This window comes from Herpailurus yagouaroundi, unplaced genomic scaffold (assembly GCF_014898765.1).
Source record: "Herpailurus yagouaroundi ecotype Mexico unplaced genomic scaffold, PumYag 198, whole genome shotgun sequence".
Taxonomy (NCBI): domain Eukaryota; kingdom Metazoa; phylum Chordata; class Mammalia; order Carnivora; family Felidae; genus Herpailurus; species Herpailurus yagouaroundi.
Genome location: NW_024412429.1, coordinates 29924980 through 29951678, shown reverse-complemented (window position 1 = coordinate 29951678; position 26699 = coordinate 29924980). Strand labels below are relative to the sequence as shown.

The window sequence follows — 26699 nt, the reverse complement described above, 5'->3', positions numbered from 1 at the left end:
TGAATTCCCATTGTTATCTTTTCTATCTTTAGAGCCCTTGTTGCATCTTTCCTCTTATTACTGTTATAACAACCTGTATCTTACCCTCGAAGCCAAATGTATGACTTTTAAAGGTAGGCATCACATCCTGCTGATCTCTGTCAACCCCAGTGGTATGTTGAACATACACCACTGGGTTCTGCCAATAATTTATGCTCAATAAGTATTCCTTGAACAAATTTAATATCTTTAAGGTCACTGAGAAATCTATCTTTGTAGAGATGCAGCACAAGAAGAATCACATCTTCTATTCTGTTAATAGAGAAAATAGAGAGTTAAATTGTAAAGGAAAGAAAATGACTAAGAGTGGTCATTTCTATGAGTCATGAGCTATTTAAAAAGGGAATTTGGGAAGAAAATGAAGAAGCTGAAATAAGGTGGCTCCTTCTAGATTATTTTTATAACTAATAAATTGCAGAAAATGTGGTCACTTCAAATGTCATGTTTCAAAGAATACTCCAAAGTATATGTTAAATAATGGTGCCTGAGAAAACCAGCTAGTATTTTAAACACAGTAGTCTTAGATGAATATTTGCGTGTGGTGGAAATGATTAGATAGATAGAGACATAGATAAATCCTTAAAGTTTCTCAAGCTGCAAGTGGTGAAGTATTTATATCAGGGAGAGGAGAGTTGACAGTCACTTCTAGGAAACATTGACACTGTATATTGAATTTGTTAGGACTCTTCCTGTTATAAGTAACAGAAAGCCAACTGAAATGGCTGCAAGCAAGAAAGAGAATTCATGACTCATGTAACTGTATTAGTTCACTTGGGTTGCATAACAAAATATCCTAGTCTGGATACTTAAACAATAGAAATTTATTTTTTCAAAGCTCTGGAGACTGGAAGACCAAGATCAAAGTGCTAGCAGAGTTAGTGTCTGGTAAGAGTTCTCTTCCTGGCTTGCAGTCAGCTGCCTTTTGGCTCCATTCTCTCATGGTGGAGACAGAGATCTTTGGTGTCTCATCCTTTTGTATAAGGGCACCAGATCTATTGGATTAGGGTCCTACCTTTATGACCTCATTTATCCTTAATTACCTCCCTATAGGCCCTATCTCCAATTACAGTCAAATTGGGGATTAGGGCTTCAACATACAAATTGGTGTGGTAGTGGGGTGGGGTGGAGGTGGGGGGAGTGGGTGGGAACAATTCAGTCCATAGCACTGACTGTTGGAAATTGACTTCTCAGAGACCACTATCTTGGTAGTGTGTATAGCTTCATGGCCACTCCTTTTTGGTCTCCTTCAATGGATCACCGATAATTTTCCAATATCTAAACATTGGATGATCCCAGAGTTCAGACCTTGAGTCTATTCTCATTCATCAAGTGATTCCATGCCCACCATGGCTTTCAATAGCATCTCATTTGCCCTTAGCTCCCCAGAATTATTTCCAAACTGCCCATATGACATTTCTATTTGGATGTCTCATGGATATTGTAAAGGTAACATGCTGTCTGGTATCACTTTAATTCATGACAATTAAACTCACATAAGCCCTTGGTCATCATATTCTACTTCTATGAGAACTCCTGCTTTTTACTCTTCTGGATGACTATTTCATACCTTTTCTCCTCAAACCTTCCCCAATTCTTCTATCCTCTCTCTTAGTCAATACTCCTAATTTCCTCTTTCACTGAGAAATTTGAAATCACAGAGAGCTTTTACAATCTTGCACCACCATTACAACCCACTAAGAAATATACCTCTACCATTTACTCTGCCTTCTCTTCTGGATCTATGGATGAATCATCCATGCTGCCTTCGAAAGCCAATCACTTTATACTAATGTTCCGTCACTGCTGTGACAGATTAACACAAACTTTATTAGTTCATAGATCTGCAGGTGGCTTGACTAGGTACTCAGCTTAGAGTCTCAAAAGACTGAACACAACATGTCAGCAGGGCTATGTTTCTTCCTTTGGGTTCTAGGGAAGAATCCATTTCAGGTTGTTCATTCAGGTTGTTGGCAGAATACAATTCCTCACAGCTGTGGAACTGAGGTAGCTGTTTCCTTGCTGTTTCCTTGCTGGGGACAGCCCTTAGCAATGAGAGATCTCTCTCTGGTCCTTGCACATGGGTTCTACATCTGAGAGCCAGTAGTACTGTGTTGAATACTTCTGCTACTTAGAACTTCTCTAACTACTTCTTCTGCATCTCTCTTCTGCTTCCAGCCAGAGAAATTCTCTGCTTTTATGGGCTCATATGATTAGATTGAGCACACCAGATAATTCAAGTTAATCTCCTTCCTTTAAGATCTATCAGCTCAATTGTGTCTGCAAAGTCCCTTTTGTCATGTAATATAATATATTCACAGATTCCAGGGATTGGTCATCTTTGGAGGGCCATTCTGCCTATCACACACTCAATGTCTCCAACTTTATTCCCTTCTTTCTTCTGCATCAGTAATTATTCTCCTCAACTGGATCTTTCCTATCGGCATACAAAAATTCCAATATTTCTCCCATGTTAAAAATACCTTCTTGACTCCACTCTCCCTTCCAATTATTGCCCCATTTATCTCCTCTTCTTGGGGGAAAAACACCTTGGAAGAATTTCCTATAAGGTCTGTCCCCACTTTTTGTTTTTTATATTCTCTCCTGACCTTTCATTCTTTCTATTGTATTGGACCTGATCTTTTCAAGGGCACAAATGATTACACATTCTAAATTCAAGTGTCAATTTTCAGTCTTCATCTTACTTTCACTTTACAAAGCCAATCATTGAAGATTTCCTTTGTCTTCCAAGATCTCACCCTCTTGTTTTTTTTTTCTTATCTCTTAGAGGTTCCTTCTCAATCTCCTCCACTGGTTTTTTTTTCTCATATTCCTGACTATCTAATGTTGGATTTCCTGGAGCTTTTTTATTTGTACTTCTTTCGGTAATTTCATCCAATCTCATGGTTTTAAATACCTTGAATATACAACCACTTCCAAATTTATATCTATAGCCCAAACATAGATCTATCGTCCCCTGAACTCCAGCTTGTGTATTTAACCATCGACTCCATATCTCCTGCTCAATGTATCCTATATAATCTTTTACTTCGTTATGGTCTGCCATCTACTCTCAGAAAAATCGAAGTTTCATGAGGGCAAGGGTCTTTGTGTTTATTGTCTGTTTGTTTCCACTGCTTTGTCTCCAGCACTTAAAACAGTGCCTACAGAGAGTACATAATCAATAAATATCTGTTGCTGTTGAATGAAGGGTCAGAACCATTTTTTACTTCAGCTCAAAACCAGATTCTTCTTCTGGTTACCCCCATATCAATATGTGGCAACTCTATTCTAGTTTGCTCAAGCCAGGATCCTGGGAATTATTCCTGATTCCTCTCTTTCTTTCACACCCCACATCCTGAAACCCTGCTAATTCTATAAGCATACACACACACACACACACACACACACACACTTCTAGAATTTGACCCTCTCACCTTCTCCACCTTCACCCAAGTTCAAGCCATTATTGCAATGGCCTCATCATTGGTCTCCTTGCTTCTATCTTTGCTTCTCTAGAGTCTATTTTCCATTCAGAAGAGAGGAAATCCCTTTAGAATTTATGTTAATCATAGGCATTCTTTGTTCAAAATACTCTTATTTGTTTTCCATTTTGGAATAAAGTCTAAATACTTTAAACGGCCTCTAAGATACTTCTTGATTTTGACCCAGACATATCTTCCTAAAACCACTTCTTTCTTTTACTCATTCTCCTCCAGCCACTTTATTTCCCTTGTTCTTGAATATGCTAAGCATTCACCTAACTGAGGACTTTGCACAGCTTCCTTTGCCTGGAACTCAGAGACACAGATGATCTGCTTCTTCATCTCATTCAGGCCTCTGCTCAAAGTTGCTTTATCATGTTGCTTCCGTGATCATTGCACCTAAAATAGCAAACACACACACACACACACACACACACACAAACACACACACACTTTTGCCCTTATTTTCCTTCATTTCAAAGCCTTGTTATCAATGGATATTATATAGTTACTTATTTTTATTGCCTGTGTTCCCCTTTCCCCCAAATGTAAACTGCTTGAAGGCAGATACTATCTGTTTTGTTCATTGCTATATCTGCAGCATCAAAGATGAACCCTAACAACTACAGGCTTGTTTAACCCTAGCACATAGGCTCTTAGAGAGCTATAAATACCTCTTTTCTCAAAGTATCAGTATTAATATTTGAAAAAGGACTCTGGCCTTTCTTGAGTGATGTGCCTACCCCTCAAATATTTTCTCTGTTTAGAGCAATGGAAAAATCTAATTGGCCAGTCTGGGTCACATGCCCCTGTAATGGGATGGGAGGTGAGGGGTGGGGAGTTGGGGAAGGCTATGCAATCCATAGATAGAGAAAGGAAAGTTTCTAAAAGAAAAAAAAAAAAAAAGAGGTTCTGTTAGCAGAATGAGGCAGGGGGAGAAGGGAGAGAATATGCGGGAGGCAGAAACAACACAAGGCCACCACTGAGAGTTTCCAGAGTAGCAAGACAAAAACAGGGATGAGCTGGGGCCCCTGGTAGAGGAACTATCCTTAAATAACTGTACCTTCACACACTTTGGGAGAGGACATGCTGAAACCCCAGGCATGCCTGTATGGCCTCAGTGTGCCCAGCTTCTTGAATGACTCCCTGTGGGGATTTGCAGGAAGGATCTCCCTGTCTCCCTGGCATGAATACTCCTGAGGCTTCTCCACACAAGCTGGAGGAAAGATAGAAAGTCAGCGATCAGCAGCGTAAACATGATTTCTATTTTTCACCGCACATAACATCACTCACCAGCTCATTTGCAGAACTCTGCATCCATGACTATAAAGATTAACTAACAACTCATTTTTAGGTGAGTTTGAAAATGAATTAGTTTGAAAATAAGCAACAGCTGCGAAGCAGGCATATGTACATACACTCACATTTGGGGGGAAAAAAAAGAAAACATAAATCTTGCTGCTATTATTTAGCCCAAGGCTTTTGGTCTGCTTTTTGGTTTTGTTTTTGTCTTTGGATACACTCAACCCCAAGGTATTTTAAATTTTAAAAATTTATTCCTGAATATAGAAAATGTTCCTTGGGTCCTCCTGAGAGTGGGGTGCCCGGGCTAACCACAGGCACACACGCATTCCTCCCATAGTACCGTACGTTAAAATTAATAGCACATGCAGAGGAAAAACTAAACCCTTTGACGTCACTCTCGAAATGAGGAAACATAAACAGAAAAGGCTCCACTCCAGTAAGCTGCCAGAGCTGAAGCCGATTGGTCTCTGCTTTTCCTTGCCTGTGGCAACTGACGGCACCTCCCAGCCTCGCCGGCCGGCTGCCTGCCCCGCTCCCCCAGCCAGTCGGTGGGTCTGGGCACTGCAGCAACTCGGCTCTGTCCCAGCGCTCGCCTGGGAGAAAAGTGGTGTGCTCACCCAGAGAGGATCTCTCTTTCCACCTTCTTTCTCTCTCGATCTCTCTGTGTGCTGTTGTGTTTCTTTCTTTTCTTTCCTTTTTTTTTTTAATTTTTTTTTTTTTTTTTTTTACTTAATTATATTCCTAATCCTGGATGAAGTTGCTGGACTCTGCAGCACAAGTCTTCATGAACAAGCAGCACCGCTCAGAGATTTCACGGCATTCAAAGGTCACAGAACTGCCACTATGGTTAAATGTCTTGTTTAATGGTTGAGGTAGGTACGACCAATTTGAGCGGCAAGCTCATTTTTCTTGAGAGAACAGAATCACAGAGAGATGGCAGGAGTTTTATTTAAAATGAACCTGTACATATATTTATATATATATATATATACATATATATACTTTTTTTTTTTTTGGTCTGTAATCGTTACTACAGCAACCAGCTTTTGAATTTCCTTCCTTTTTCTAGGCGAACTGACTAAACATTATCACTTGAATTAACTGTTTCATTCCAACCAGCCCTAATGTGGGACTCCAGGATTTTCGCTGTGCTTGGAGCCCCCACTGAGGAGGGCTTCTCTCTCTCTCTTTTTTTCTTTTTTAATGAATGCAATATTTCTTCCTCAATGTAAATCTTAGAGTTGGATCATTTTTCCTTTTAGTGAAGACAGAATAGGAAAATATTGGTACAGAGCTTGGTGAGGGTTGCAGGACAGGGGGAAAATATCAGGTTTTTTTTTTTTTCTTAAGTTTGTCATGTTGTTTGGTCGCAGACTTCAAAATGAAGAAATTAGTAGGAGAGAGGAATAAGCTGGTAATAAAGTTGAAGGCAGAAAACCCTATAGAAGGTATGTCAGAAAGATGAATTCTTGATGAAAACGCACTTTATCACCTTGTTGCATTTTTTTTTTTTTAATATTCTGGACTTGGAAGTCGGCAGGGGAAACGGAGGCACTGAGTTAGATGACCAGTGATTTAGATCTTATTATGTATAAAGGAAACGAAAAACTTCTTTATTCACACTGCAAATTTGCCAATTATCTTTTCCTACAATAGTTGAAAGCAGAATGAGATATTTAACTAGGGACTTAAGTGATTGAGCCTGGGATCTAATTAATCATCCATAGATTCTGTTCCTCATGTGCTCTAGCCAGAGTGCCTGTTTGAGTAAATCTCTTTGCACCAGAAGGCAGGCGTATACAGTAAACACACTAAATGCTGCAGAAGCAGGGCAAATAACACAGAGCTAATGTTGTTTTCAATGACACGTTATTATTATGCGCTGAGGGGGACCCCTGCTAAAGATCATTTCTGCCCAAAGAGTCAATTTTTGTAAAAACATTTCAAGTAGCATATGGTTCGCATGGATTTCCTTATTACCCTTCTCAAAGTTACGCAATAGCAAGTAAGACAGGATTATTTGAAACCATTACCCTGTTTCCAGTATTTCTTACTTGATTTTTTTTTTCAAGGTTTCTATTCCCAACCTCGAGAAACAGAAATTTTAAAAAACTGGGTCACGTTAGCAGTAATATTAGGCAAGGTATCAAATACATTGTGCATTTCAAAGGGTTAACCAAATTAACTGCATAAGACTATAAGTTAAGAACTGCAAAAATATTAGCTCTGAAATGCAGAGGATGTGCTGTGAATGGACAATTGCTTTTCTGCAGCGCCTAGTGGGAAAACAAGGACTTTGTGTGTTGCAAATGCCTAACTGCAGCTCCTCCATTTCCTCTGCTTTATCTTTTATTCCTGGCTGGTGAAACAAAGATGGGTGTCAGTAGTTGCGTCTTGATTGACATTTTCTCCAACAAAATGAAGTCACTTCTTGTCTCCCGTAGAAGCCCAAAGTTAACTAGTTCCAGCTCCAAAGACTGCCTCCTCTTCATGGGGATTTTTACCTGACACTAAGCGGTCCAATGTCAGACTCTACTCACCCAGTTGAACAACGTGAGAGAAAATCGTGGTGACTACGTGTCAGCAAAGTGGCTGGGAGAAACCCTTTTTTGAATCAAGTTACTTTGGGGAAGGGTGGAAAAATCCAAGATGTGTTAGGAACAGACACCAGCTTAGGGAAAATAATTGTACATCTTTGAGTGCTTTCCACAGTGTCCAGCACAAAACTACTTATTGTCAGTTCTCAATAAATACCTAGTGAAAATGTTTGCTGAGCACTTACTACCCTTCATATATTATAAATTATTTAAATGATTTTAAGATATGGCATTTTTTACTGCTTTTGAAAAATATTTTTGATGTTAGTCTGGCCTAAAATATAATCTAGAAATCAACACATCCATGGTACAGATGAGGACATTCCAAACGTTGGCTTGTGTTGTTTTCAGCCAAAAGACCTCCTACTCCAAACAGATTCAAAAGTAAAATCACCAAATTTCCTCAGAGTGGGAATGTACCACCTTGAATATGCCTCTGCCTCATAATTAATCTTCCAAAGTCTAATTTGTTCCTAGCTAGGTTCAGATCACAGGGGAAGTTACTCATCAACTCACACAACATAGTATTAGAAGGAATTTTTTAAGCAGTAAACCAATATCAAGCAAGATGAAAAGGGCATCATTATCAAAATTAAGAATTAGGATTGACTTCAGAACTTCTAAAGGTAAAAGCTAACAGGTATTCTAAGTGGTTCAACTCACACTGACTTTTGGGGGGTCAGCTAATGGGGAAAGTAGGTAACTTACTGAGGGCCCTCCATGTACAGAATGTCTTATCCCCCAAATCCACCACCCTATGGATTCAGCACATGTATCCCAAAGTAGCCTATAGACAAGCCTATAGAACTCCTCTAGGAGGTACATCTGGCTGAGGAAGAAGGGATTGCATTTGGACATGCAGTGAGACCCTCTCCCTCAGTGCCTCCTCGTGGTGGCATTCCCATTTCTCCTAATGATATGCCTTGGGGAACACTTCCATCCTTCACATGGAAGCAGTTTTGCGATCAGTACTGTTGGCTTCTACAAGTATCCTAGGTGACTTTGTCAACATGCTAACTTTGATGCTTGAGATGATGCATACTTGGTATATTAGCAATTTTTACAGTGCTTGATATGGAAATTTGGGAGAGGGAAGGGAAAAAGGGATGTAGAAACCCCAACTGACAATATCTGCTGTATTCCTGCATTATTAGAGATTTGAACACAGAGAGTGAAGTGTGTCAAAGTTCTAGCATATAACCAAGGAATTTATACTTTCCCAAGAATCATTTAAGTATCTAGATGATTTAATTTGTACTTAGAAAGTGACTTCACGGAGAACCCTAAAAAGAAGAGCAGACAGAGACAAGTGACCAGGGTGGGCGCCCTCATTCAGGCTCTAACTAGCTCTGAGCCATTGCTTCATTATCTGTAAAGGAAACGGATTATATTATATTTCTAACAGTGGTTTTTAGATGAAACGTTTATAGTATTCTTAATCTCAATTTGGAGTTTTTTATATAATTCCATTCATATATAAATGTGAAAATGTCAAACCTTTATTCAAAAGACATCAAAGTGTGCTCTCAACATGTGAAGTAAGTAAAAAATAGGTAAGTGATGAGTCCCACTTTTGGGAAATTTATATTCTGGTTGCACATATAAACAAATAGCACAGTCTGTGCAAAGAAATAAGTGGGAGAACAAAGAGTTTGCGAGGGAGGTGATGATGAAAAAAAATGAAACAGAAGAGGTGACTTTATGCAAATTGGAATTTAAGAAAAAACTAAATTTTCTGCCTATGTATTTATTTCTATTATTGTGATCTTTAATATGATCAATTGAAGGCATTGTCATTCTTCTGAAATAATATATGTAGTGGTGTTCTTAAAAAATATAATGTTGGGGAGCCTAGGTGGCTCCATCAGTTAAGCACCCAACTCTTAACTTCAGCTCAGGTCATGATCTCCTGGTTCCATTCTTGAGTTTGAGTCCCACATTGGCTCTGCTGACAGTGTGGAGCCTACTTGGGATTCTCTCCCCCCACCTCTTCCCCACTGATGCACTCTTTCTCTCTGCCCCTCCCCCACTCATATGTTCACATGTGCATGCACACGGGCGCACTCTCCCTCTCTCAAAATAAATAAATCAACCTTAATATTTATTTATTTTTTATCCCATTTGTTGAATTACGTTACTGTACAAGCCTGAGATGGTGAATTATATCAGTGAAATAAATCAATGGAAATGATAGTGTCTTCTCTATCATTGCTTGAACTTGGAGTCCCTAGGAGTTATAGAAAGCAGGAGCCCTTTGAGAACTTTAACAGAAGTCCCAGATGCCAGCAGTCACTTAGCACAAGGAAGGAATGGTCACAAGCTGTTATGGGCTTGTGTTCTGGGAAGTGCCCTCAGTGCTAGGAAACTTCACATAGTGGCTCAGAACTTCCAGAGATGACCCATGTGACTCAGGGCAAATTTTTTACATTTTAAAGTCCTCTGTTTGCTCATCTTTAAGTGAGGCTATTGGAATATTTCAAGGATGGCTTCTTCCTTCCCAAATCTGTGATTTACCTTGACAAGATTAATATTGACTTAATAGCGTTAGTTTGTTTTTTATTCTTCCACCTCTTCCATCCTTTCCACCACTTCCCTTTATTCGTGGCTTTCGCTCAGTTATCCAAATTCACATAATTTCACTTCCAAAATACTCTCATTGCCAAAGACAAACAAAAGCAAAACAAGACCTTGGGTTTTGGAGAATTTCTCCTCAAGAAGACTATTGCTTCCCAGGAAAGGTCACGTATCCCTGCTCCATTTCTCTTGTGTGAGGCTGATGTGCTACTCCATGGCCTTGGCACTCCTTCAGACAGTAAAGGGACAGCTACTGTTTGTAGCTGCAGATTTACATGTTAGATGACAAGTGTCTTTTTCCAAAGTGCCCGTCACTATCCTAGATTTTCTGTATTATTTCATTTAGTATCTCCTTACCTCCGATTCCGGTTTCTTTAGAGTAACTGACAACCTGTTGATAATTAAATTGGAGGAATTCTCAGAAGGAACTTTTTTTTTTGGTGAACTGGTTGTCCATTGAGTACCTGCTCTGAGGCCTTGCCCTGATGAGAAGGAGTCGCTGCCTCATCTTAGTGGTAGGATTTGGTGCAATTCAGTTACCCGAATCCAGACACTGGTGAGATCTTGCGTGGGTCAGAACATTTCTGCTGGCATCGCCTCTGGATGACAGTTTAGTTAACAGCTCAAGCATGTGGAGCAGGGAGCAGGGTTTGTAGTTTCAGGTAAACCTAAAACTAACTTGACACTAAATACACAGGAAACTGTTAAACAATATATAATTTTTAATATACTAATGTATAACTCTCCCAATATTTTGAAAATCCAAATCCTTTCATGGCTGCTTTATACATTTATTTGCATGTAGTATAGAAATAAGAACATAATAGCCTTAGCCAATATGCCAGCAAAGATAGTTTATGTCATACATTTAACCTTCCTCCCTGTCTCCCTTCCTCCCTTTCTTACATTTGTAAAGAGAATGTGGAAAAAATTAAGACTGGTAATGAGATGTTGATGGAGTTTCCTTTTGTAAAATGTGGAGATTTGTTTTAGTTTTTCCTTTCCAGTGGTTGGTAAATACACATAAGGTTCTTGATTAAAACTCCTGCTCAGATTATTTTCTTATTAACACCTTTTGTGTTTTACATTGTCATAATGAACATATCTATAAGAAATACATAAAAGATCCTTTCCGCATGATGAAAATTAGCATTACTTGCCCACAGCTTCAGACACACAAAAGAAAGATTCTGTTCAAAAAAGGAGTTAATACATGACTTAAATACACTGAAGGATATTTAAGAGTTTTGAGTTCTAAGAATATTCCTTTCTTCTCCTGGGATAGGAGGTCAGGTCCTGGGCCAGTCTGGATGAGGGCCGTTTCCAGGTATAGACATAGGAGGTTAACATATACCTGATTTGGTCAAAATCTGGTATCTAAAGATATCAAATGGCCAATGATTTACCTATTATTTGACCCTAGTAAATTTTAGTCTAAGAATATATCAAATTATATTTATTTTTATACTGTTTGTAATATTAAAAAAACCCAGAAACTTCCTGAACCCAATTATAGGTGAGTTGTTGAATATGTTACTTCAAACCTATGCAACAGAAAGCCATACAGTTATTTAGAAGAATGTGCTAGATCTACATACACAAATCTGGAATGGTTTTTGTATGTAGTAAGTGAAGAAAAAAGTTACATTAACACTTCCACAGCTATATATACACATTCATACACACTGATAGAAAATTTCTGAAAATTCAAATAAAAATCATAACAATGGATGTCCCTGGGGGAATTTGGAGATGGAATGGGAGCAAGGCTTACTTTTCAGGTATATACTTTAGAATTGTTACAACTTTTCTCCCCATAAACCTATTATGTCTACCATGGGGGAAATTACAGAGATTTATGTATTATTCTGTGACACTTAAAGTTGAGAACAAATAGAAAGTAAAATAAGAGTTCTATTTTGTTTTTAAATTGCTTCATTAGCTTCTTCCTTCAATCCTATTGAATTTTCCCAAGTGCCTTTGATATGGTGAGGGAGCACAGTATGACCAGGAAGTAACAGTCCTAAAGTGAGGAGATAGATAAACCTTCACTGCTGTTTGAGTAACTTTGGGCCAGTCGTCACTCTGAGGACCAGTTTCATCATGGACAAAACAACGGGCTTAGTGAAGGCCAAATTACCCTCCAGATTTCACATATGCCTAAGAAAAATTTATGGCCTGTTGTGTGCCCAACTATTTGAGACTTTTCACCATAAACGGAATGTACATATTTTACAGTACATATTTTATTGGTTTGAACATTTTACCTAAATTTTCTGTTTTAGAATTGGTCACTTTGGTTTAATTTTTTGAATTAATTAAATATGCAAAATTTATATTCATCCAAATAGTGTTTAGGGAAACTGCTCATCATTGATAGACTCTTTAAATTAAAATATATGATATCATATATTCAAAAAACAGTAGAAAACACTATTTGTATTAAGGCATGTAGTTTATAATACAGGCAACTAATGCTTCGGTTTGAATATGATTTATACATGTTTTGGTTTTACAGGAGAAAAAAAAAGACTTTCATTTCCCTTTCTCATTATGCCACTTGCCAGCTGTGTCCAGTCAGATGAAAGAGCTCAGTCATTCACAAAAGTGTAGAAGCAGCCTCATAAAAGGAGATGCTGCAGTAATACAAGGGTCTAAAGAATGCCTTGATTTAGAAAAGCTCATTAAATTTAAGAAAAAAGTTGTTTTTCATGTCATAGAAACAGAGTATATTTCTATGTCTTTAAGACTAGTGTTCTTGCTTTTTCAACTAAATGAAGACAATTTCAATTTTGTTTTTAATTCGATGGAGAAAGCTATTAGTCGTTTTAGTTATTCAATACTTTTTATTTTATATTTTTCTAGACCTTTCTTACTATGTTTGGAGTAAGGAGTAATCTTTAAGTAAAAATAAAATGAAAGAGATAAACATACCACAGATAATAATTTGTGTCATAGCAGTTTTTGAATGACCAGAACCAACATTCTAAACTTTTCTCCATAAGGGCACCTTTTGGGATGAGCACTGGGTGTTGTATGGAAACCAATTTGACAATAAACTTCATATATTGAAAAAAAAAAAACTTTTCTCCATAAATCTCTTTTAATTGTTAAAAATGTATTGATCACTTAATTCAATGGCTTAGAAATAAAGTAATTGAGAAATATTGTCCTCTTTTTTATTAGTATGTTGTCTCCAAGTGCCTATGCATGCTTACGAGAGAGAGAGATTGAAGGCAAGGACTTTCTCGAACTTAAAGACAAATGTATATAAAAGCTTTTTATGCAGTTATTCAGTTCAAAAAGACTGAGTTGGAGAACACTCCCTATTTAAGATGCCTGTAAATCTTTTAAAAAGAAATAAATGCATTTATTAAATTAAGTGGTAATAATTATAATTGTTTAAAATTCAGTTTGTGTATTTTATGTGGTAGAAGAGAAGAGAAAGGAAGAAAAAAAAGAAATTCAAACTCTCAGGGGTACTAAACTTGTAACCTAAAGTCTGAGTTCAATTCCAGATGCTGGTCTTACTGAGAGTAATACTTTCAGCAAGTTATTGATCATTTTTGACTTTTTGAGTCTCTGAACTATAAAGTGAGGTACCTGTAGTTTCTAAAATTTCTCAGATTTACTTACTGTGCAGATGGATGGCTTTCCTATGTAATTAGTGGCTCAGTTCATAGCACAAATGTCAAGTCCTCCATTCTTGAAACACTCCTGTGAGGAAAGGATTAATTATGCCCATTTTAATGAAAAGGAAATAGAGGTTAGGAGAAGTTACAGCTAAAAGAGTTGGTATGCAGCCCCAGCTTTTTAATGACAATTTTTTAATATATATTTTAAATGCTTTATGTTTCAAACCCATTTGTAATCATTCTAAGCATGAACTGGAAAAATATTTATGCAAAACATAAAAATCTCTGTTTCAAATGTTAAAGCAATCTACTCGATATATTATTTACAGGAGGTTGCAGTACATAAAGGAACAGCACTATTTCATTTTAAATGCATTCACAAAGGATGAATCTGACACTTTAAACTTCAGAAGTTTGGCTGTGAGAGGCAGTATAGTGTAATGGGGAACAGTGCAGAATCTAGCACCATTCACTTATTAGCAATAAGATCCTGAGCAAGTTATTTAATATCTTTGGGCCTCATTCTCCTTACTTATAAAAGAAAGAGTTTATAGTTGTAGCCTCATGAGATAGTTGAGAAGATCAAATGAGTTTTACTTGTAAATGCTTTGAACGGCGTGTGAAAGAGAGTAAGCATCGTGTGTCTATCAGTTGGTACTATTTTCTTATAAACTTTAAAAGTTATTTCATGAAATTGTAACAATTTTGTGTATAGTGCTGTTGGGTGCTTTAACATTTAAGAGAAATACAGTTTTTTATTTTTTTTAACTTTCTGTATTAAGTAATAGTGCACAGACAGAAAAATACACATCATATAAATGTACATAATGATTCACTTTTTAGAGGTGAAGCTCTGTGGAACCATTACCCAAGCCGAGATATAGAACATTATTACCTTATTGCCACATCAGAAATCTCATCACCCCTCCTCCATTCTTTCATTCACCGTCACACGGTGAGACCCATTCAGTTGTTGCATGTAGCTGTATTTTATTTTCATTATTCCATAGTGTTTAATTATCTGAATATGCCCATTCTACTGTGGAAAAACATTTGAATTTTGTCTAATTTTTAGTATTATAAAGAAAAATACGGGCCTGGGTATTCTTGGACCTGTCTTTGGGGCACAGGTACATGTATTTCTGCTGAACGTATACTTAGGAGTAAGTTGCTGGCCAACAGAGAATGTTAATGTTCAACCTTAACAGAAAATTCAAAATTGCTCCAAGTGGCTAAAATAATTTACATTCCCACCAACCATGCATGATAGATCACTTCCTCACTAACCTTACTTATTAGCATTTAGTAGGTGTGTAATGATAGCATATCATAGTTTTAATTTGTATTTTCCTGATTGTTAATTAATATGAGCACTTTTTCACATGTATATTGGCCATGTAAACATCCTCTTTGTCAAATTTTTAAACAAGTTATTTATATATTAATTTATGGGGATTCTTCATATATTTTGATACCTTTGATTGCTATATGTTATGCAAATATTTTCTTTCAGGGACACTTGGGTGGCTTGGTTGGTTGGGTGTCAGCCTCCTGATTTCGGCTCAGGTCATGATCTCATGGTTCCTGGAATGGAGCCCCTCCTCTAGCTGTTAGCGCTGAACCTGTTTGGCAATCTCTCTCTCCCTCTCTCTGCCCCTCCCACACTTGCATACATGAGTGCATTCTCTCTTTCTCTCTCCCTTTCCAATTAAATAAATAAACCTAAAGAAAACAACAGATACTTTCTCCCATTGGTAAAATTTCCTGTTTTCTTCTTCAAGATTATTTTGGTCATTCTAGGCTCCCTGTGATTCCATATAAATTGTAGAGTTAACTTAAAATTCCTCCCTAAAAACCAAATCACTGTTAGGATATTGATCAGTTGGGGAAGACTGACATTTTTCCTGACTCTTCCAATTTATAACAGAGTTTATCCCTCCATTTATTTAGGTCTCTATTAAATTCTTTCAACAATATCTTCTAGCTTGTTTTGTGGCCATTTTACACATTCCTTGCTAGATGTAGTACTAAGTACTTAGTATTTTGATATTATTCTAAATGTTATCTCTTCAATTTCAATTTAAAATTTTTGTTACTAATACATAGAAAAATAATTTTTTCTGTATCAATTTATCAACAACCTTGCTAAACTCATTTATGAATTCTAATACTTTATTCTATAGATTCCTTTCATTTTCTATGTAGGCAATCTTACTATCCCAAAATATTCAGTTATATATCTTCTTTTTCAATACTGAACTTTGTCTTACTGTACTAGTTAGGAGTTTCAGTAAATTGTTGAAGATGATAACCATGAGTAAATGTATTGTTTCCAGTCTAAGAAGGAGAGTTTTCAATATTTTTTTACATTTGGTATGATACTCTATGTCTGGAAGTTTCTCTCTATCCTAATTTGCTAGTTGTTACAAATATTTGACTTACCAAATGTGTTTCTGATATCTATCATGTAACTTTTCTCTATTATTCTATTGTGGTGGTGATTGATTTTTACAATGTCAAATCGAACTTGAAGCCCTAGAACAATTGCAATTTGGTTATTGTATGCTGTACTCTTTTATAAAATCCCTTGTTACCTTGTTTCTGGATTGCTAATAATTTTCAGGACTTTGAAACTATGTTGATGAAAAAGAGTAGCCTAAAATCATTGTTTTGGCAACAATCTTATCAAGTCTCCACGGACCTCATAGAATTAGAAAAATTATTCTTTTGAAAGTGTTTTGGGAGAATTTATGTAAATTCATGTTATGTTTTCCTTAAATATTTGTTAAAAATTATAAATAATTCCATCTGGTCCTGGAACATTTTGTGGGCAAGTTTATAGTTATAGTTTTAATTCCACTAATTTTTGTGGGCTATCCAGATTTTCTACTTCTATTTTCAGTTTTAGTAAGCTGTGTAGTTCTAGGTCTTATCTATATTATCTACATTCAGTGACTGTCATGAAGTTGTTTGTAATACCCTGCTTTAATATTAGTACTGCTTTTTATTCTTGCTACTAGTTTATTGTGCCATTTCTGGTTTTCTTTTCCCTATGGTTTTGTCAAGATCAATTTCATTAGCTAGTTCAAGTAAATAAATTTTGCTTTTTTATTATTTATTTATTTATTTATTTATTTAACATTTATTTATTATTGAGAGACAGAGAGAGACAGAGCATGAGCATGGGAGGGGCAGCGAGAGGAGGAGGCACAGAATCCAAAGCAGGCTCCGGGGTCTGAGCTGTCACCACAGAACCCGATGCAGGTCTCGAACTCACAAACTGCGAGATCATGACCTGAGCTGAAGTCAGATGCTTAACCGACTGAGCCACCCAGGCGCCCCAATAAATTCTGCTTTTTTAAATCTTTATGTATGTTTGATGTGTATTTTTTAATTTCAGTTCTTTATTATTCCCTTCCGTCTCTTTCTTTAGGTTTATTTGCTGAGGTTTTTTTTTTTTCTAGTTTTTCATTTTTTTTTTTTTTGGCTCATTACTTTTCAGTCTTTCTTCTTTTTGAATATATACATTTAAAGCAATACATTTTTCCTCTAATAGTTGGGGCTGCATCCCAATATTTAGTGTTTCTAGTATCAGTTAGCTCAAAGTAATTTCAATTGTAATTTCTTTTGGGAACTATAAATTATTTTAAAATGCCTTTATTAATTTTAAAACATATTGGGACTTTTTAGTTATCTTTTTGTGATTGTTTCTTAGTATAATTCTACTGTGATCGTAAATCATACTGCATATTATTTAGGTCTTCGAAATTTGTTGCAGCTTGTATGTGTGACCCACTACATGGTAAACTTTTATCTATATTTCACATGTACTTGTAATGAATGTATATTCTGTGGTTGGTAGATACAGTGCCAGTTAGAAAATTGGGTAATCATGTTATTCAGATCTATACTTTTACTGACTTTTTTCTGCTTCTAATTACTGAAAAAGATAAGTTAATGACTCCAAGGTAATTGTGGATTTGTCTATTTTTCCTTTTCATCCTGCCATCTTTTACTTTATATATTGTGTTAACAATGTGAAATAGCCATTTTTATGGATCAAAATAGTTGAATATCATCATTTTTATATAAGTTAAACTAATACACTAATATTTTAATGGTGTGCTATTAGATCATACCTTCACAGTGGGGGTGATAATTAGTTCTTATCACAAGGTTTATAGCCCTCCAAAAAGACTTAGTACACAGATATACAGTGTAAATGGTATTAAAATTTCAGGAGGGGAGGTAATTAGGGGAAAGAAAAACTAAAAAGGCTCCTTAAGGATATCTAATGATACCATATCCATGATAATGGAAAAACAGGGTGAGAAATCCTTAAGCTAGACAAATTTAGAACTGTTACATCTTCCTGGTGAAATGAAAGTTTTCTCATAATAAAACATCCCTTTTTTTTTCTCTATTAATCCTTTTTATGTACAGGCTTATTTTCCATTCATTCGGTTTTTAATTTTCTGTGTTTATGATTTAGATTTATCTCTTTACAGTAGATGGAAATATTGTTTTATTATTCAGTCTGATTATATTTGTCTTTTCAGAGGAGTATTTAGTCCTTTTATATCTAATGTAAGAGTGATATATTTGAGTTTAAGTGCTGACTTACTATGCACACTCCATATTTTTATTTCCTGTTTTATATTTCTTTCTTTCTCTTTGCTAGCCATCATTTGTGTTGAGTATATTTGTCATCGCATTGCGCCTTTCCCATTAGCTTGTTATTTTTACACTTTTTCACAATGTTTTACTGGTTACTATTGAGGTTACAGGATGCATCTTTGACCTAATCAAAGTATAATGCTAATTATTAGTACTGTTATCACCATACGGGAAATTTGAGAACCTTAGAAGGAATGTTTTAACTACTTTTGCACCTTTCCTGAATTATATGCTGTTTTCAGGTATTCAGTTTTATATAATTTAAGTCCAACAATAATGAATGTAACTATGTTTTTATACAATCATATATACTCTTCATTACTTCCCATGTCTCTGACATTACATAATAGGATTTCTTTTAGTCCAGTGGTGATTTGGTTCAGGTGGGTTTTTTTTGTCTGAAATGACTTTATTTTGCCCTTTTTAAATGTGCATGGTTCCTAGGAACAAAATTCTATATTGGTAATTTTCTTTCTCCACTTCAAGACATTATAATTTTTACTGTTTCTGTTGATGTCAGAAAACAGTATTTAAAAGCAATTTCTCCTTTTTACAAAAAAATTTTTGACTATTTGTAATTCTTTATACCTTCAATCTCCAGTAGTTTTCCTATTATTGCTTAGTTGTGGTTCTCTTTGCATTTATTCTTATGAAGACTTGTATGATTTCTTAAATGTGCATCTTGATATCTTTCAACAATTTTGGAAAGTTACCGTTAATATTTTCTTTTAATAGTTATTTTGCCCCACTCTTTCTCACTATTTTTAATGGGACTCCTATTGCATATACACCTAATCTTTGAACATTTCTACCTCCATTGTTTACCTTTGGTTTCTTTGATCTTCATTGTGGACATTTTCTTTTGACCAGTATTTTATTTTCCTAATTCTTTCTTTAGCTGTATCTGATCACTCACTGAATCCATTAAATGAGTTGACAACTTCTGTTATGATATTTTTCAGTTCTAGAATTTCTAGCATTTTTATGTAGTTTCTACATCTCTTTCAAAATTCTCAATCTTGTTTTTCATATCCTTGAGTATATATTATACATAGTATTTTAAAGTCTTTGTAACTCTTGATTTATATCTTTTGGGTGACTATACTTAATATCTGCTAGTGCTCTTGGTTGTATCAAATTGTCTTACCTTTCATATGCCTGGTTATTTTTGGTGGAGTACTGGACATTGTATATAAAATATATGGGGATAACTTGAGGTCTAGTGTGATATTCTTTCTCCAGATAAGATTTACATTTGTTTCTGTCATGTTACCAGTGTCGGTAATAAACTTGATTGTTTTAATCTCAAATGAATATATATGATGTGTTCAAAACAGTGGATGGCATAAAATAAGTACTGTGGAACTATCTTTTTTTGTTTGTTTATTTACCTTTCATTGTTGTCTACTGGCTATGAAAAGAGAGAAAGGGAAGAAAGTATTAAGGATAATTTATATGGCATTATATGCACCAGAAGTAAATTGTCAATTTTTTTCATTTTATTCTTTTCTCATATATTTGAAATAAATTTAAAAATGACAAGTTGTATTATCAAAGTCATAAACTAAGTAGATAAAAATTAGTATGTGTTCACTTTCCATATTGCACTGGCCATTGGCCATTATAAACATTATGCAAAAGTTAAAAACTCAGAAATAATAATTTCAACAGTGTAATCACCTTATTATATAATTATGATTTGCTAGTAGCACTTTAACACACACGGTGATTTTGGAGATTGTTAATATTCTAATGAGATCTTGGGTCAAAGAACTATTTGTAATAGATTTTCATTTGCACCTCACATTTCCAATTACAGATATTTACAGAAAGGTGTTATTTAATTCTTGATTTATGGTTTTTTGCCTGGAAGCTAATGTTTTATATAGTAGCTGATATAAATTAGCTACAACAAGCTATTAGCAACTTCCTTCATTTTCCAAATTGTTTTACAGTGTGTAGTTTCATACAAGCAAATCTAATGTCACTGAATGAAAATGGTACTCCATATGTGCTATAAACACTAAAAAATTTTTATTTTCAGCACACTAGCTTGTCCTGTGGAATAAGCAAATTAATATTTAAAACAGTTGCAAACAAAACATTCCTGGGAATAAGTTTAGCTACACTATAATTAAGTTCTGGTTTAGTTATGTAAAACCAGATTTTTGGTGTTCTGTGTTTATCTATTGCTTCTGGCAGTTGATTGGCTTTTCTTGGGTGCTGGGGTCCTAGTACTACTCTATGCAGGTTTTCCAAGGCTGGAGTATCTTTGGAGCACTGGTGAGCTTGAAGTCAAAGCTAATAAATGCAAACTATACTAAATACTTACCCTAGAGTCTAATCACTGATTATTTATGAGCATTTTCAAACAGAGTGAAAATATGTATTTTTACAAGAGAAATATTAAAAAGTTAAGAAAAAAAAGCACTTAAGTGGGGAAGGAGCAGAGAGAGAGAGGGAGAGAGAGAATCCCAAGCAGGCTCCATGCTGTCAGTGCAGAGCCCATTGTGGACTCGAACCCATGGACTGTGACATCATGACGTGAGCCAAAATCAAGAGTTGAATGCTCAACAGACTAAGCCACCCAGGGACCCTGATATTTTTAAACAAACATATGTTTCTAGTTTCCATACATTGTATATTTTCTTGTCAACATAGAAATGAAAAAATTGCAATCTAAAAAGAATCAATGTTCAGTAATTTCCAAATATATTGCTAAGTATATATTAAAACATATTAAACTAAAAACACTAATAAAAGCTAAGTTTTATGGAACGTTACTATTTTCAATGGATAATATCATACCTCACAAGTAATAAAAAATAAAGGAAATTGACTTAATATTTAAGCAAAAGAACTAAGTTTTATGTGTTTCTCCATGAGTTTTTAAACTAAAAAGACATTTTTAGCTTTAGCACATTGTAATAGCAAAGAGTTTTTATAAACTCTTGAGCAACTAAATAGCAGTTATGCAGTTTTTAATTGCCACTGCCTCAAATTCTTTTGAAAAGGTACATGAGTTGTTTGTTCCATACTTAATACAACAAATATTCAGTGTTTCTTCCTTCAAGAAATACAAAAAGGAATCCATAATTAAATACTTAAACTAGTTAATGTGCTAATTTAAATTTTACAAAACTTGACAAACCTGGTAATTTTGACCCACATTTAGATTATTCATGCACTCTTGATTAAGCAAGATGGGTTCAATTATTTTCTAACTGTGAAATGGGCCTAAAATTATGTCATCTATCTCCAAAAAGGTTTGATATCATAGCTTTTTTATTTTTCTTTAATTAGAGTTTCAGGCTGGGAGAATTTTTTCCATATGGCTAAAGCAAGTTTCAAGTTCCACATAGCTGAGGATTCGTTGTCCTGGGCTCTTGTCATAGAACAGGAACACATAGAGACCTCTTCTCGTTGATGTGAAAGCTTCTAAATATTTGTACATGTGACAAACTATTAATCAGTCCAAATTTTTAGTATATCAAATTCATAAGCACTATTGAGAAAAATTCTAATTTCTGATTAGAGCTCTCAGATATCCTCAGAAAATCTCCAATAGATAGGTGTAATTGTCCCCTTTTGAGGAGCAAACACAAACTCTCATTAATTAAAATTTTGTCTAACGTCACTGCTTTTAGTTTTTTTTTTTTTTAATGTTTATTTATTATTTTGAGAGAGAGACAGAGCATGACCAGGGGAGGGGCAGAGAGAGAGGGAGACACAGAATCCTAAGCAGGCTCCAGGCTCTGAACTGTCAGCACAGAGCCTGATGCGGGGCTTGAACGCACAGACGGTGAGACCAAGACCTGAGCCAAAGTTGGATGGACACTTAACCGACTGAGCCACCCAGGCGACCCTAAGATCACTGCTTTTAAACAACAGATGCAGGATTCATTCACCCAATTATCAGGTACTTGGGGACTCAATGTGATGTAGGGACTGGGGATATGAATGTAGAAAAGACAAAGTCCCATCCCCATGGAGCTTGCGTTCCAGTGAGGAAGATTGGCAGGCAGCACATAAACAAGTAGGTAAGACTTGATAAGACTTATCATTCAGAGATGGCTAAATGCCATCAAGAAAATAAAGTAAGGTAGTGCGTTAGCTGCTGTCCACAGAGCAGTGGATGCATGTTGGGAGGTCAGTGGGGTTTTCTCTACAACTGAAGTGATGAGAAAGATACAGCCATGGAAAGCCCTGAAGAAGAACCATGCAGGCAGAGGAAAGAGGGAGAGCAAAGCCCTGAGAAGGGAGCAAGTTTCACTGGTGTCAAGACACAAAGGACCAGTGCTACTGGAGCAAATGAAATGGTGAGAAGGATGGAGATGAGTGGGCCTTGGTAGGCAAGGCCCAGGCCGTGTGCACCTTCACAGGGCATGGTTTGAATCTTACTCTCTCACTGTGAATGGAAACCACTGAAACCAATCAGACAGGGAAGAGTCACCAACTGATTAATGTTCCTGGGTGGAACGTGGATTGTTCAGCCCAGGATACAGCAGCTGTCGTGGGCAGCTGCTGGCTACGGCAGGCCAGTCGGGAGGTGAGGGTGGCTTGGACTGCATCAGAGACGGTGGAGTGTTGTGATCAGTGTTCAGATGTTGAGTATCTGACAGTAGAATAGATGGGACTGGATGGTGGATTGAATATGAAGGAGAGAGCAAGACACAGAGCTTATGCTTCCAGGTTCTGGAGCCGGACTCCCTGGGCTCATATTCTGGCTCAGCCTCCCATGAGATTTGTAACCGTGGACGAATAGCCTCGGACAAGTTGACGAAGGTTGCTAATTGTGCCTGTGGTATAGGATTAATATCCAAATTGTGTGTGTGTGTGTGTGTGTGTGTGTGTGTGTGTGTGTGTGTATACACTTAGAAGTGAGTTCAATAGAACTGTATATTGTGTACATGTCAGTTAAATAAAATAAATTTGAGAACAACTGATGAATGCTGGATGTTTGGCTCACATCTCTGCAGGTACCATTGATAAGATAGGGATGATGGAGGAAAGATGAGGTTGGACAAGCAGGAGGCAGAGGACTTTAGGAATTCCGTTTAGGACACATTCAGTATGAGATGCAGTGTTCAGGAACAAGATCAGAACCAAAGTTAGATTTATCAATGCATACGCTATTTAAAGTCTTGGTACCAGATGAGATCACCTAGAAAGACAAAGTAAATAGGAAGAGGGTGGAGGACTAAACCTTCCACCAGCATCCAGGGGTCAGGAGAGGAGGAGGAGCCAGGAAATGATTCAAATACATGCACATCTGGTTTTTACAGGGTGCTGCCTATATTATTGGAGCCTTGCCAGAGCTCATGCTTCAGAAGACTCTATAGACATGAAAGCCTCTTTATACATTTCTGGTGGCAAGGGGCTGAGGCTTCCGGCTTGGACCCTGACGACAGGAATTTTCCATACGTACTTGAGAACAGCACAAAGAAACCGTGGTATAAATATGCTGTTCCATGTTTACTTGTAGATGGTTTTTCTAGCACAGTCATACTTCAATGTGGCCCCTAATGAGAGCTCAGTTGCTTTACACGAGCTCAGTTTTCTTCAGTTTTCTTTGCACAAAAGTGTGGGCATCTCCAATTTATAAAGATACAATTTACAAAGATTTTTGTTTTGATACAAAAGTTTAGAGCTGGAAAAGAATCATTCCATAGACACTGTATTATTTATGACACTTTGATTTCCAGTCAGCTCACCAAAGCCTGTGTAACCCACAAAGAAATGAAATCCAAGTGCAAACAATCCATAGACCCTAAAACAACACATGGCACAGGGTTTATGGAAATACTCATAAGATACCAGGAACACATTGTATTCTCTTATTGAAGCTAACAGAGCAAGGATAAGAGCTTCCTTTTGGGTAGGGATAGCTGGGGTCAGAGAAAGGTACTCCTGTGGCCATGGTCATTAACGTATAAGCTAGCCAGCGATTGTATAAACTTAGGCATATGAATTGAGGAAAAGAATTCATGGGAAAGATGGGAAACTTGAAATCTAGTCTTGGCTTTGACATTCACCTCTGTTATGAACCCAAAGAAGTCAATAACTGTTCTGCAGCTCAGTTTATGTTCATTTTATATTGGTTATAATTGTCCCTCACAGTGTTATTGTAAGAATAGATTGATTATATATATATATATATATATATATATATATATATGTGTGTGTGTATAAAATATGTTGAGATATAGCTGTAAAATATGTATTCACTGTAGCAGTATGGATGGTGGAAAGATCCAGGTAACTAATAACTGCTGTTCATCATTATTGCTCTTTTTAAATAATTTTTTTAAAAATTACTTATTTTGAAATAGAAAGTGTAAGTGGGGGAGGGATAGAGAGAGGGAGAGAGAGAATCCCAAGGAGGCTCCACACTGTCTGCACAGAGCCTGATGTGTGGCTCGAGCCCATGAAACCATGAGATCATGGCCTGAGCCGAAACCAAGAGTTGGACGCTTAACTGACTGACTGAGCCACCCATCATCCCATCATTGTTGCTCTTCAATTTTAGTTTTTAAAAATGATTCTTAGGAGACTATGAATGGCTGGATTTTAATCATGTGGAGCAATAATAACAAAACTGAAATTTGAAAGAAAAGTGATTCAAACAATTCAGAATAATTTCTATTTCATAATAACATTGTGATTAGGCCACATCTTGAGCTCCTCCAATTTTTCCTAACAGATGCTTTAGTGAGTTGTCAAAAATGATCTAATTCCAGCTTTCTTAAAAGCCTGAGCATTTGCAGAGAAGAGTTCAGTTGCTTTACCAAATTTTATCTTATGTAAATATAATCAGTAACATCTTTATAACTTACCTCCAAAAGGTGATCTAGAATTCCATTACAAATCATTATTCACTGATTTAGTGCTGCTTCATGTACTAAGCCAGGAAGAATGCCTGTTTACGTTTTCATAATTTTATCAATGACTTCCCAATAGCGTGTCACTATTGAGTGAATGTGCTCTGTTTCTCATTTGTTCATATCCACATGAACATTACATTACTTACATTATGTTTTACTTACATTATGTTTCGAAAACCATTTTGAACACCAGCAGATTGCCAATATCCTGGACTTGGTGAGGATTTTCTCAGTTTATATTTTATTCTACAAAGAGAAAGGGTTCTATGCAACAGAACAGTTTTTGTGTCTTGGTGTATTGTCTAATGTGTCTTATTTATTTCAATCAATATTCTATAATTACTCTTATATTAATCGATTAATTTTACAAGTATGAAAAAAATCACTCTGGTAACTATCCATGTACACAATCACTCCCTAATGTGAAGGTATCTGATTATTATACTTAATGGAAAATGGAGGGCCAGAACTGAAAGAAAATCTGACCTAGTGATATATCAGTAAGTGGCAACTATTACTTAACTTCCTTCACTCTTCTTTACCACAAGCTTGTAAATCTCCCCCATCAGAAAACACTTCTGAATTCCTAAACCATCCACAGGCACAAAATGACACTATACACGAAAATATCTAAGAATGGGAGCAAATATGTCTTCCCTATATGCATTATCAAGTGTCCCTTTGTCTCCAGGTTTTTTAAAAAAATATTGTAATGATTACTTATTTTTGAGAGAGAAAGAGACCAAGCGTGAGCGGAGGGCCAGAGAGAGAGGGAGACACAGAATCCTGAGCAGGCTCCAGGCTCTGAGCTGTCAGCACAGGGCTGGAACTCACAAACGGTGAGATCATGACCTGAGCCAAAGTCGGACCCTAAGCCACCCAGGCACCCCATCCAGGTTTTTAAACTAGACATATGAGTCCACGAATATTCTTTATAATTTTTCCACTGAAAGAATGCATTGTCTTGTAAGTATATTTATTATGGAGGTTTTTTTTTTTTTCCTAAACTGTTTTTGAAGGATTATTTAATGATTTTTTTATATAGATCTTTAATATAGAATGATATAGTTCCGGGAATTTCGCTACTTCTGGAAAAGAGTAGATGCTTTAAAACAGTAATAGAATTTACTAAATATATGAAATAGGTGTATATGATTTATTGTGATGGGCATTATTTTTATCTTTGTTGTGATTATAAATACAATAGAAATGTGTTGTAAGTAACTGAAAAAACAAAACATAAATATTGATAATCATTGTTAATACTTTGGCTTATATTCATAGAGAGATTTTTTTTTAATTTAAAAAGCCTGCATTTTTAATTGCAAATATTTCGAATGTACAGAAAACTATGGAAAATGTTATGACAGACATCTGCGTACTCACTACCTCAATAGCTGTAAAATCATTCATTCAACAGATAGTAATTGAAAACTGCTAAATTAGACACTGTTCCAAGCAAGTGCCTGCAGATTCAGCAGGGAGCAAAACAGATACTGGGAGGGG

The 26699-nt window shown here is 36.1% G+C and overlaps 1 protein-coding gene across 1 annotated transcript in view; it reads left to right on the top strand.

Annotated features, from left to right (window-relative positions):
* Nucleotides 1-5362: 5362 nt before the first annotated feature.
* PDE7B (phosphodiesterase 7B) overlaps nt 5363-26699 on the top strand; it is a 320081-nt gene continuing 298744 nt past the window's right edge. Inside the window, exon 1 of the mRNA XM_040449102.1 lies at nt 5363-5698. Within this exon, the coding sequence (XP_040305036.1) occupies nt 5678-5698 (21 nt within the window). The 5' untranslated portion in view covers nt 5363-5677. The remainder of the gene's footprint in view (nt 5699-26699) is intronic.